General features: G+C 37.9%; 2 protein-coding genes across 2 annotated transcripts in view; one reads left to right on the forward strand and one right to left on the reverse strand.

Moving 5' to 3' along the window:
• The window catches only part of LOC105392026 (kinesin-like protein KIF13B), an 85,029-nt gene that overhangs the window by 29,725 nt on the left and 41,565 nt on the right, over positions 1-13,739 (forward strand). Inside the window, exon 3 of the mRNA XM_048633201.1 lies at positions 8,343-8,506. Within this exon, the coding sequence (XP_048489158.1) occupies positions 8,343-8,506 (164 nt within the window). The remainder of the gene's footprint in view (positions 1-8,342; positions 8,507-13,739) is intronic.
• On the reverse strand, positions 290-5,183 carry LOC119693959. Its single transcript, XM_038119022.2, has 4 exons — positions 4,797-5,183; positions 3,791-4,318; positions 3,450-3,699; positions 290-1,647 (listed from the first exon to the last, which is right to left on the reverse strand). The coding sequence occupies exons 1-3, from the start codon at positions 4,972-4,974 to the stop codon at positions 3,458-3,460; spliced, it is 948 nt and encodes a 315-aa protein (XP_037974950.1). The 5' UTR covers positions 4,975-5,183; the 3' UTR covers positions 290-1,647; positions 3,450-3,457.

Raw genomic sequence — 13,739 nt, forward strand, 5'->3', positions numbered from 1 at the left:
CCCTAGTCGACCGACACTAGCGCCCCCATCCGGAAATACTTCAATAAGTTTAGAGTCCTTTATTTATTTCACTATTTAGGGAGTATCCTGGTTTACCTATCTATACCTAGGATACGTGGGCTTCTAGGGTGGGTTGTAATCTCTCGGACGATGCAGTTCACATAATTAACATCAAACTTCACGTAAGGTAAGTTCGTTTGATTTTTAATTATGTTTCATGCATCGTCCTTCGAGATTACATAACATGTAGGATGTTTAGAGTTACGTGAAATAAATAAAACCAATAAGATTATCATATATGAGATCTTTAATTTGTACCTCTTATTAAAAAATACAAATATAATCCTTGTGTTAAATCTCTAACAAACATACCCTTATAACATTACATATATTTTTACCCTCTTCGGATTTAACATAAAAGTAAGAAAGCCTGGTATAATACTTATGTTATATCTCTTCTACTTTCAGAAATTATAATATAAAACATACTTATGAACACACTGTTCTAGCAAATAGATTACTATAATTATTCAAAAATACAAGTAATAAAACATGGTATATAATACTTATGTTGTATCTTTAACAAACCTGCTTTTATAAATTATAACATAAAAAACATACTTTTATGGAACATACTTATGAACACACTGTTCTAGCAAATAGATTACTATCATTATTTAAGTCTACAACATTTCTGTTATAAAATCTAGCGAACACTTGTGAAGATTGACTCCATCCGGCAGTCTTCCGGATCAGGTCAATGTTTAATCCTAACCTCTTAGCCTTAGATGTAGATGCATGTCTGGTACTATGTGAAGTAAATATGCTAACATCTATGCCAGCATTCTGTAATGATAACTTAATCCATCTACTAAGCGTCTGGGTGCCTACCACAGAATGAGGTTTCCTGAAACTTAAAAACAACCCTTCTTCTTCTGACCTTAAATTTTTAGTTTTTGACATATAACATATTAAAGTTTTTGCAGGACATATCTCAGGTTTTTCTACAAAGAAAGGCAGAGTTAAGAGTGGTTGCTGACTATTTGGTCTAGATGTTTTAATTAAGTCTGGAACCTTTATTAATATTTTATCACTTAAAATTTTAATATTTGTACATTTAATCAAACTGAACGTCTGTACTCTGTGTGCCGTTACTAGAGCAAGTAATGTGATGAGTTTCTTAGAAAGTATCTCAAGAGTTAACTTATCATTTGGATATAAGCTACTGAGATAGTCTAATACTGGGTCTGGGTCCCAAGTTAGATCGTACTTTGGGAGAGGGGGTCTGCTTCTGAAAACTCCTTTGAAAAAACGTTTTAAATCTAAGTTATTTCCAATGTCAGAACCCACCAGAAAAGATATAGCTGAGCGGTATGTATTTAGCGAACTATAATTACAGCCTTGTTGATATAGCTTAGTAAGAAATGCAATAACGTTAGCTATAGATGGCTGATAACAATCAAAATTGCAAGATTTACAAAAAATGAACCATTCCCTTATACAATGACTATACTGTTTATGTGTGTTCTGCGAAAGAGAAGAATATAGGATGTCAAGTGCATCAGAGGGAAATCCCCTCCTCACAAACGCCTCCCTGATAATACACCTGCAATCAGGGACAGGCTCCTGTGGAGTTGATGTTGAAGGCTGGAATGAGACAATAGGAGTTTGTTATTTGGTTTGAATGTTACTGTATCAGATACAAGCAGTTCTTTAAACAAGGGATACCAAGGCTGATTAGGCCAGTTAGGTACAACCACAATGCCCTCTGCCTGGTCATTAACGATTTTTCTTAATGTTTTTAATATTACAGAGAATGGAGGAAAGGCATAAAAATATTCATCTGCCCAACTGATTGTGAATGCATCTATAGCTAAAGCATAGGGGTCGCTATGCCATGAAATATACCTACTGCACTTTGAATTTATTCTATTTGCAAAAAGGTCAATGACTGGAGTGCCAAATCTCCGTTTTATTTTGCTGAAGGCATAATCTGCCAGCTCCCATTCAATATCGGTAGAGACTTTTCTAGATTCAGCATCAGCAATATAGTTTTCTTGCGAAGCAATGTATGATGCGAATACAAAAATACGTCGTTTTTCACACCAAGCCCAGATTTTTTGTGCAATATGGTTTAGATGTGGAAACTGGACACCACCCATTCTGTTGATATATGAGATTGCTGTTGTGTTATCGATGCGTAAAAGTACTTCACAATTTTGTATGTGCTTAGCAAATATCTTTAACCCAAAGTAAGCTGCTTTTAACTCTAAGAAATTGATATGATTATCTAGTTCCTGTTCCGTCCATCTTCCGCTAGCTCTATCGTTACCACAGGCTGCGCCCCAACCCGTTCTAGAAGAATCACTAAATATTTCTAATATAAAGTTATTCCCTCTTATAGGATGAGTTGCAGTGTCAATATTATGCAACCACCAGTAAAGGTCACCCTGAATAGATCTAGGAATATTTAACTTACTGCTATAGTTATCATTCTTCAGTAAGGCTAAATATTTAATTCTTTCGAAGTGTTTTGTGTGGGCCCAACCATAGGAAACTGCAGGACAAGCTGAAGTAATAAGACCAAGGAACCGTGCAAATTCTCGGATTGTACAATGTGAAGTATGAATCATTTTTATTATTTTTGCTTTTATTTTTAATCTCTTTTCTAAGGGTAACTCTACCCTCATTGATTGAGAGTCAATACAAAATCCTAAAAATTTACAGTATGTGCTTGGAGTTAGGTTACTTTTCTGATAGTTAATTATAAACCCTAATGACTGTAAAAGAGACTTAGTTATGTTAAGGTTCGTAAGGCAGTCTTCATATGTGTTGCCTATAAGACACAAATCATCGATATAAATAACAGACATGAAACCAAGCAAACGCAGGTATTTCATCACTGGTTTCAAAAGTTTAGTGAAGATGTATGGAGCAACATTAAGACCAAACGGCAAGACTAAAAACTCATACAAATTAGATTTCCAATTAAACCTTAAGTACTTGCGGTCCTGTGCGGCTATAGGCAGCAAAAAATAAGCGTCCTTTAAGTCTAATGTACACATGAAACAATTAGGATTTACTAATTTGATAACAGTCCTCAAATCTTCTAATTTAAAATGTTTGGTTTCAATAAATTTGTTAAGCCCCTTTAAGTTTAAGATGAACCTCTTTTCACCGTTGGACTTATCAACTAAAAAAGTTGGGGATACATATTGATTGGGTGAAGGAGAACAAATCTGCACAGCACCCTTTCCAATAAGAGACTGTATCTCAGTGTCCATGTAAACTTCATCTGATATGGAAACAATGTTGGCTTTAGAACATGATTGCTGGTGAACCGAGCATGTAAAAGGTATATGTACACCTTGTATCCAAGATAGAATAACAGGATCATTTGTAATGTTGCACCAATCTTTATAAAAGAAACGTAGTCTGCCCCCAAATACCTGTGGGTTTAGTATCTCTGTCGTGTCCGGTTGAATTGATTGCCTCGTCTCGGTGGTCCCTGCTTGAAGTTGAAACTCTGAGGCCTGTACTGCTGGTTGAACTGGTTCTGCCTGCCCACACTCGGCTTCATTTGTGGCCGTGGTGAAGCTTGAGGTGGGCCTCTGAAGTTTCCCGGCCGCTGAGGTAAAGAAATGGTCCGTGCAGGAGCAGGTCGTTGCTGATAAGCCTTCATCTCGGAAGCTGACTTGCCTAAAATACACAATAAAATATATATAAATACCTTATACATAAACAGTAGTACCCAATGTGTATAAATAATAGAAGTGTTGACAAGTTTTACCTAAGTTCCTATAATTTTTCCATCTCTCGCTAAGGTTTTCACCAAAAAGGTATTCATCCCGTGGGGCATCTTTCAACCCCTCCTTTGTGATTTTATTTAACCCATTCGTTATTAACCTCTGTCTTGATACCGTCTGTTGATGATGGAGGTCACAGAGTAGTCTGCCCGCATCACTCAGTTTTTCTATCATTGTTGGATTCTTGTCCTTCAAGGCTAGGCCCAGGGCCTGTCCCACGGCAGTTAGGGCAATACCCAACTGCTGCTGGTTGGCAGCTAGAATTCTGTCTCTCTTAAGTGCTGGATCGTTCACGGCGATCTTGACCTCTTCATTTAAGATGGGTGCCGCAAGAGCCTTGCAATTGTCCGGCAACAAATATTTTTCTTTAATTTCTTTCTTTAGGGTTTTTAAACCATGCGTGAGGGTGTCATTCCACCGGTTACATAGTTGGAGGTGTAGGTCCTCCCCACGCCTCATATTTGAGGGGTCCTCCCCCAACAGATTGCAGAAATCATTGTGAGGATGGTCCTCTGTAACAAAAAAGGACAGTATTTAAAAAAAATAATATGTTTTTAGTGTTATTGCGTCTGAAAGAGCATTTACACCTGAATCCTCGCAAATAGGCTTGATCAGTAGGTGAGCCTTCAAGACTGCACTTGAACTGTCGCCTTAACTGATTAGGACAGTATTTAAAAAACTATGTTTTAGTGTTATTGCGTCTTAAAGAGCATTTACACCTGAATCCTCGCAAATAGGCTCTATCAGTAGGTGAGCCTTCAAGACTGCACTTGAACTGTCGCCTTAACTGATTAGTAGGCGAGTCTTTCAGACTCACTTGAACTATCATTAATTCATAACATAATAGCATGTTATGCGAGTAAATTAATATTTTTTCATAACCTCAAACTGAGCGCCACATGTGCGAGCATTTAGGAAAAATGAATGTATATTCCCCCTTCATGCTCGGGATTATGCAATCAATCACTGATATCAATATTTAAATAGTACCTGGGGATACGATGTCTTCATTTTCTTGTCCTTTATCATTTATTTCGTCCTCCGACGACGAGTCAAGGACGGGAAAAAACCGGCGTCGATTTTTTGGAATGGGATCTTCCTCGCTAGAAGGTGAATCAGAGCTGGGTAGTCTGCGCCTCTTCAGCCTCTCCGATCTTCTTCCCGGCATTGCTTATCACCTCTATAATTATTTTATTTGCAGGAGTGAAAATTGAGCGTGTGCAATGGCGTCGCACGAAAACGTAAATTGAAGTATTTCCGGATGGGGGCGCTAGTGTCGGTCGACTAGGGCATAGACAAGATTTAGTTTTTTTCTTTTTTGTCTATGAATATCGTGGCAATGGTAAGCACTAGACGTACTACTACATGTTATGTAATCTCGAAGGACGATGCATGAAACATAATGTCCCTCATCAGCGTACTACTACATATCTATCTGATACCAGCCATTTATTCATTTTTAGTTCATTTTTTTTTATATTTCACTTATTTATACCCTGCACTTACCCTGAGGTACAAATATATCGAGTTCTAGGAAAGTAGGCACAAATTGCCATATTAGGTATTTCTATATAAATGGAGTTATAGGAAAGTACGAACTACACGGGATGGTTATCACTATCGTCAAAATACGAGTCAATATGTTAATACGACCACATAGTCTGAGATGACATTGCGAAAAATGTACATAATATGTCGCGTCGTCGCGCCGCTCGCGTTAGATCCGTGAATGCCGCAGGCTTCACAGGGGGTCGCTCTCTAAGACGGAAAACTAAATTTCAGAGCGCTGCTGCGCGAGCCACGACTCTGCCTTGTTGTATTAAACTCGCCGATTTCACAACAGCTCTCGTTCGACAGCATAAAGTAACCCCCTGAATCTTCTCGCCTCTCTTGTACGTAAATATGTCATGAGGCTCATGAGCCGTTCTTTGTAGGGAAAGCCGCTGGAATGTAAGGCTACGGCGATGAATTCACGAGGAGGTGAGAAAAATCACTACAATATGTTTGAATTAGACCGTCTTGTAAGATAAAGTACGTACACGTACGTGCCGCCTTCTGCTAATGAAAATAAATTTTATAAATAAAACTGTGCTGCTTTCACGAGTGTACATATTTTGTTCAATTCACAAAGTTCAGCGTGACGGTTTTGGTAGGTTTATAGCCCGTTTATAGATTATAAATTATTAAGTAGACTATTAAGTACAGATTGCTATAACTGCATATACCTAGCAGTCGCATCAAACCGTTTGACTGGCGTTCTTAGCAATCCGCTCGACGACGTTGTGAATGGATGTAGTTGGCAATAAGCCAGTTCTTCCATAGCGACTTCGTAGCCTTCCGGTGTGCTGGGATCCGGACATGCATTCCTGGTCTTTGCATAAATTTGTTATGTATTGTATCACAGTTATGGTAGTTATCGTAGATCTAAAAAACATATTTCTACTATAAAGTATGTAGATTCTGGTACACACATTATCACAATGCTGGTGTTCGTGTAATGAAATTACCATTCCTGCCGTTTTTACATTTATGAAAAGCACTTTAGGGAATTAGGATCATTCGCTTTCAATTTATCGTATTACTTTGTGACTGGGTAATGGTTAGGCAAGGTTGTGAAATTATACAAAATGTCCCATCATATTCTAGTCACGGGCTCGTAGATTTTAAGTGAGGACCTCGAGTAAGTAAATTTCCCTGCAAATAGAGTTGGGAATGGGTTTTCGATCGTAAATCTACGTGATAAAGGTGTAGTTTGGCCCGAAGAGGTCCATCACAATGGGTTTATTACTGCTCCTTTCTGCAGGCTTAGACTCTGCATGATTCTTACTCCCACTTTACGAGAAAAGTGTTCGCCAGTATAACGGTTTGAAGTCACGATAACATGTGAGTGTAAGCAATAACAGAAATTAAATATGATAAGTCTTCACTGGTCTTGCCACGCAAGGTATGATACGTGTGCGACGGCGTGTATTATTTTTACGGTGAATTTTTCGTTACACCTCTTTAATTTCCAATGTCACACTTTTAGGCATCCATTTATAGTGACAAGGCCACGGATGGTATGATGTAGCCATTTCTTTATCGTGTCTTATGACTAACACTCTATTAGGAACGCCTTGACTAAAAACAGTATCTAAGGGCAACACCCACATTGGGTCTCGAGCCAGTGAAGTAAATAAGTAGTCGTTCGTCAGCCTTTTTAATATTTTGCTTACCTTTATTTCTTTTATTAATTATCTGGAATTCCATATATAATTCAAAACTGAATTTTTGCCAAATTGATCCAGTTCAAAACGTTTCTCGAGTTTCTCGAGATTAACGATATAATAAAAATAATAATTAAAGTAGTAAGTATAAAAAGCTAAAAAAGTAAACAAGATTTACTGAACCCTCACATCTAGGTAGTACTCGTAGTTATGAGATTTGAGAAGTTATTGGGTCCGACTTGAATCATAAAATTTCCCCGCATGGTGGTGCCAAGTTGTTGTTTCAAGTTTATTGTTTCTCCCACTTCTTCACTTCTGCACTTCTCATCTATTTTGACTTTATACACAACACAAATACATAGATAGAGACTATGAACATAATTTAAACATTGCACCTTCAACTTCATAGGTGTTTGATGTTTGATGACTTTTCTTACTATATCTGAGTAGAGATTGAATGTGCCTTACATCAGCGAACTATATAGTTCCAGCCAATATAATGCCGACACCATGGCATGAACTGAGGTTCGCCGATGTGGAATGATTCTAAGTTGATTACGAACGCGAGCTAATCAAGTTGTCGCGCGGCCAAACTGAGTTCCGTGATTTGCACAATTGCCTCTAACTCACTCTTCTATTCTTGCTCTATTCTATGTTTCATTCAGTATCTATATATGTTCAGGTTATTTATACCCTTGCATTGTTACCAATATAAGTCAAAATAAAAAAATCATGAAGTTACTTAAAACTCACCAGCACCCAGAAGAAATATTACACAAACTAGGAGACACCATACAATTCTTTCCCGAAGAACATTGCACTCTGAAATTGCTATTTTATTTTGTCTTCTACCATTGCGGCGTTAAGTAAGACATTTAGCTCAATAAATCGTAGTTATAATGTCATGTTTGGCACGCTCGGCGAAATTGCTATTGCAGGGGTTTTCAGACTCGGCCCGCATAGCTGGACCGGGCCCGAGGCCTAACGACCCCTGAAAGTGCTCTCTGTCACAATGTTCCGCCTTTTTCCGATTGGAAGCGGTTTTATCCAGTTTTTACAAGTAAAAACCGGACACAAATTGTAGAGCTCTCCAGCCTTTTGTCCCTACTTGTTGCGAACAATCCAACTTTTAGATGAGTAATGGTTTTGTACTGACTGTAGCGGTTAAAGTTGGCGGGCCAGCGTTTTTCCGTAGACCAATAGTGTTCTGAACGTGACGCCAATATCTAAGCGTACAAATTAACTTTCTTGCTTCAGGGACCGTTTAGTTTTTTTTCTTTTCAACAAACCTATTCTAGCATTAGCCTAACGGATCCTGTTTTTATTTCAGAAAACAGCCGAAGACCTTCGCTTTCGATCACTGCTTCTACTCCCTGGACTCGGCGCTACCGAACTTCGCCTCTCAGAAGACGGTGTTCGAGTGTCTCGGCCAAGACATCCTGGACAACGCCTTCGACGGCTACAATGCTTGCATCTTCGCGTATGGACAGACAGGTCAGTGTTATACTTTTGGCTAGATATACACCGAACCGAACAATATCTCTAGACACAATGACATTAAGGATCCAACTTATAATATCTAATCTAAAGGATAAAATATGAAGTAAAGAAATACGAAGTGGAATGGATAAATAAAACAGTCTCTGCAATATTTACACGGCCACCGGTAAATCACGGCGGAATCGTATTGGATTCGTTTACGCTCTCCGGAGTCTCCAAAACAGGAAAATGGGAAGTCGTCGCCGGCTCCTGTTCCCAGATCGCTGCCAATTCCTCCGCAGCTGATCATTCCGTATAACTTGTAACCTCTGCATAAGAAATCGCAGCTCGTTTTGCACAGGCAGTAGTGTCCGTTTTTGTGTGGACATTTGTAGAGCTGGGGGACGTAGTTCAGTGAATGGAGTTGAGTCGTAAACAAGTTACGTTCTACTCTATGTGCGTTGGCATCCGGAACTATAAATTGCAAAGGACTGTGCGAGTACAGCCCGGTTTAGGCCATTGCGTTATTGGAGTAGAAACAAAAGTTTTTTTCCCGAAATTCTGAAGGAAACATGTTTCTGTTACACAATATATGAACACGCGGTATTCGATATGTTAGGATCTATTGCGGTGCCGGATATCTGAAGTGCATAGTTAATATTTACCCTACAGACCGAATACAGGGTCTGAAATATATTTCTCTGGGCCGCCAGCCCACTCGTCGTGTAACTTTAATCTTATTTATAGCGTTTTCTCCGGACGAAAATATTATTCCTTTCTTTTGTGTATTCAATTAATCTTAACAAAGTTCCGGTTCTTTGCAGAAAGGCTAAAATTTACTTATTTTTTATTTGTGCTAAAATTTTATTAGCGCTCCCGTGATTAACAGGGCTGTATATTTTAATTTAGGTATATTTATTTTTACGTAACTTTTAGAAGCTGGTATAATATTCTTCTTTTAATGGCTCGTGAAAAGGCTTAGGTCGGTAATTAAAAGTAAACTTTGTTGTGCCTATAGTATTGAAACACAAATGTAGGTAGATATAGATAAAAGCTCCTCTCACCTTTTATAGGCCATAGGTACGTTTATTGTACTAAAACTATGATAGAGTTTCAGATAAGATATTCTTATCATGGATGATGTTTTAGTTTCTATTTATCCTTCAGGGGCACTTCGTCTACTTTCCTATTTCGACCACTTTCCCATTTCGCCCACTTATTGCTCCCATCTCGTCCACTTCCTACTTCGTACACTTTCCCACTTCGTCCACTTTCTCACTTCGTCCACTTTGTACACTTTATCTATTGATGACAAACCGGTTCGATCGCTCTATTTCCGTTAACATTCGACCATTACATGTAAACAAGCTTTTTAGGGAAACTTTCACGTAACTGACTTCTTCAATTGAATTATTTTCAAAGTCAGTGGTTAAATTAATTAGATTTAGAAAACAGCCGTATTTTTTCTTGTTAAAACAGTTTTTAACGAAAATCACAACTAGGTGTTAAAAACAAACGTTAAAGAGAAATGGATTACCGTGGGCGTCGTTACCCGCCCGCGCTTCAATAAATTGTTTTACCGCTTATGAAGTAAATTATTTAAGCTTGAAATTGCTTTTGTGGGACTGTAGTTTTTACAACTCCAGCCTTATGTGGCACAGTAACTAACTAACGTCGTAAACACTGCCACACTCTCGCATTACTGCGCCTGAAAAATATAATAAGGTGAAAATGCGCAATTTACGTCACATGTATCAAGTTAATGGTAGAGGGTCCCGAAATATAAATACTGCGAGATACGTTGTTGTACGCTTTTTAAAATGCCCTCTGAATAATATTATTACGATTTCAAGGATACAGTTAAAACAAAATTTTACATAGCTAAAAAGTATTTCTTTTTGCTTTTCTACTAGACAACTTTCACATTTACATTAACATTTGTTGATAAAAATACGACGACCAGGTTATTATGTATGATATTTACTTCCATTCCAACCTTGAATTCAGCTATGTATTCGTAAATTGATATTCAAATTAGCGTCGACTCGCTAACACTCAGATATTGATTATCAGTTTTGTTTCAGTTTCTATTTTAAGCAGCTCTCTTTACAATATCTTTGCTGTTCTACAACTGTTTGCTGAAACCAACGTATGGTTGAATTGATTCAATAAAAAATATGAATGTTGCAGTGAGGACGCACCCTAGATTAACACATAGGCTATATTTGAAAACTTTTAAAGGACCTCGCGGGTAACAGTAAAAGTTATTATAGTAGCAGTAGCTTTTTAGAATTGGACTGGTCATTCTGCGTGAAAAGTTATCTGATATCTCAAAGCAATCTTAATTGACCTATACGTAGAGCGTAATAAAGGTGCTATTTACTGGGTAACTGCGCAAAGTTTGCACTAATCGTTTTGCGAGCTCCGACCGTGAACTTAGCACGAATTGAATTTAACGTCAGCAATTTATAAAGGTGACTGCTTAATTTCCTGATCAAACTGCAGCCGACAGGGAATACTGGTGTGGGAAATTGATTTTGCAATGTTTGGGACGGCCACGTCGCTACTGGTAGCTGGTTATGTTGGATTTGATGAAGTTCGGACACTAACGATGGTTGAATATTACCGAGTGAATGTTCAGAGGTGAACTGTAGTTCCAACTCGTTGTTCGACGGTTCAATGTTATTGTTTCATGAGTTATTTGGTTCCATAGGATGCATTTCAAAAATATATACAGTGATTTTATAAGCATTTTAACAGTTTTCTAAGATTTTCCATAATAATATTTCAGTATATCCGATTTGATCGTAACAAAGTAGCAAGACCTTCGGATTGCAAAGCAATTATAAATATTTTGATGATTTCAACGAAATAAAATAAGATAGCAAAATGGCTCTTCAAAATAAACGGTTTGTGCGTACAATTTCACCGCCTTTTAATTTAAGGGTCCCCTTGACGAAGGACAGTTAAGTTAATTGTCTGTGAATGATTGCTCTGGCGGGCCGCAGATCTTGAGAATATTTCTCAATTATGCATAAACATTTTATTACACTCTTCACTTTGTAGGCTTTCAGTTCAGTGTCCAGCGTCCAGCTCTAGATTACATTTTAAGACCATCATAACTACTGTACTAATATCAAGTTGGCTTCAGTAGTTTGTTTTACTTAGTTTGGTAGTATGTACTAGTGTGAAGTTTGCAAACGTGTAGTATTCATTCGTTGTAATATGTATTACGATAGAATCTGTGTACCACTAGTACTAGAACTAGTTGAAAAATCAATAGCTACCATGTTCCCACCCTCTAGGTGCGAAGTTACGAACAGCACAGATCCACAGTTGTAACCTCCCGTTCCGTTGCAATGTCTCCCGCTTGTAAGTGCATTCCCGTGTTAGCGTCACCCCTATTGCAATATTCGTTTGTCTTCATTGCAGTTTTGTTCGCTTCACGAAACTTTCAGCGGTTAGAGGACAGTGCACGGTTAAAACGTCAGGGGTTTTCAAGCGATACGTTTCTTTCTCTGTTGGTTTTCATCGAATCTTTTTCTTATTAGCGTTTCGGTGATAAATACTAGGGGTCTGCCATTTGTGTGAAAGGATTAGCCAGTAGCTTAGTAAAATAGTAATTGCCACTACCTCGAGTACATATGATTCAAACACAGGCAGGTTAATAGATGTTATAATTTTGTGTGTGGGTATGTCTTTCCTATAGTTCCTGAACGAAAGGACCAAAAAAGGTTTGAATTGAAAATACATAAAAGTCTCTCCACGCCTCTTTATCAACACTCTGTATAAACCCTTAACCGCAAATATTTAACACGACGATGAATTATTGTTGTTGGCAAACGTTTTAGTTTTCGAACCTCATAATGAAACCACAGAACCACAGGCTTTGCGGTGTCGAGGCGACCTAGAAAAGTCACCGGAGCTTTGTCCCATCACTTCTACCGCCACTTTGCGGCCTAATTTTAGCGCCCATATTGTGTTAATGTAGGCTGGAAATAAAAATAATGTATGAACACCTCTTGAGATTTGTATTGAAGGTTCAAAGGGTTGTACTACATGTTTTTTAGATCTTGACTGTATTCTAAAGCTTAACATAAATATATGAGGAATTAGCAGACCTTCAGTGATCATGATCAATTACCTGTATTATTAAAAATATATGCTCACCGTGTTTAAAAAGAAAAATTAGCATAGTTAGCTATTGTATGAAACATTCGTTGATATCCCTTTCTTTTTTTAGCTTAAAATGAATCTATTTGCTAACCTAAGTAGTCTTGTGTTCGATACGGTGCACGGACAAATGTATGTATAGTTGTATACTGCTCCAGTATAGTTCCCCTCCAAGGGATCAGTGGTGTCAGTGGTGGGCACCAGGAGTGCAGCCGAGCGCATGAGTTCTCATCTCGAAACTCAGTTCCAGAACTAATTAAGGTTTGTTTCTAAATTAGGTTAATTGGTAGTTTATGTTGAGTTTAGCCGAAGTGGAAGTCATGTATGGCTGAATATACCATATATAGGTAGGTGTATTCGAGTGCAATAAAGTAACGTGTTGGTCACTTTCAGAATTATTTTCTTTGTGTGTTCAGCTGCGTTATTATAAAACTTTTCTCTGGTTTATAACTCTATTTAGCGCCTTTGCAACTTTTATCATTCAGCTGACGGTTACGAAGTAGGTAAAACAAACTCGCTTCTTAGTACTCAGCTGAGAGTACTTGGAAGTCTCCGGTAATCTCGCCAGTGTTATGTTTTATATAGAGAGTAGGTACATAAAATTTTACGATCAAACTTCAGGTCCTTAAGCGATACCTAACGTTTAGGTTCGACTTCACACACGCACAGTTTGAGAGCTTTTTTTATATGGGCTTGTAATTATTTCGACACAAAACACTGTCACATACAAACATTCGTTAATAATTTAATTTTACTATTTAGTGCAAATACTAAGATTAAAGCAAAACAAATATGAACTGAATTTACGGAACCTTTGTACATACTTTATTTTGTTTGGCTTTTCTGTAGAAGTTTAATGTCCACATACGTCATAGAAGCCTTATTTGATACTAGATGTTCCCGCGAGCTTCGCTTCGCCTTAAAAAGTTTTCCCGTGGGAATTCCGGGATAAAAAGTAGCCTATGTTCTTTCCCAGGGTCTATACCATATGTATACCAAATTTCATTCAAATCCGTTTAGTAGTTTTGGCGTGAAAGAGTAACAGATAGACAGACAGACACGGTTACTTTCGCAT

Source organism: Plutella xylostella, chromosome 5, assembly GCF_932276165.1.
Source record: "Plutella xylostella chromosome 5, ilPluXylo3.1, whole genome shotgun sequence".
Taxonomy (NCBI): Eukaryota; Metazoa; Arthropoda; class Insecta; order Lepidoptera; family Plutellidae; genus Plutella; species Plutella xylostella.

Excerpts from the sequence above, each read along its gene's own strand:
- LOC119693959 (XM_038119022.2), bottom strand. The coding sequence starts at position 4,974 with ATGCCGGGAAGAAGATCGGAGAGGCTGAAGAGGCGCAGACTACCCAGC. Across the intron at positions 4,319-4,796 it reads TGAAGACATCGTATCCCCAG|AGGACCATCCTCACAATGAT; the intron begins GTACTATTTAAA and ends TTTTTGTTACAG. Across the intron at positions 3,700-3,790 it reads GAAAAATTATAGGAACTTAG|GCAAGTCAGCTTCCGAGATG; the intron begins GTAAAACTTGTC and ends TGTGTATTTTAG.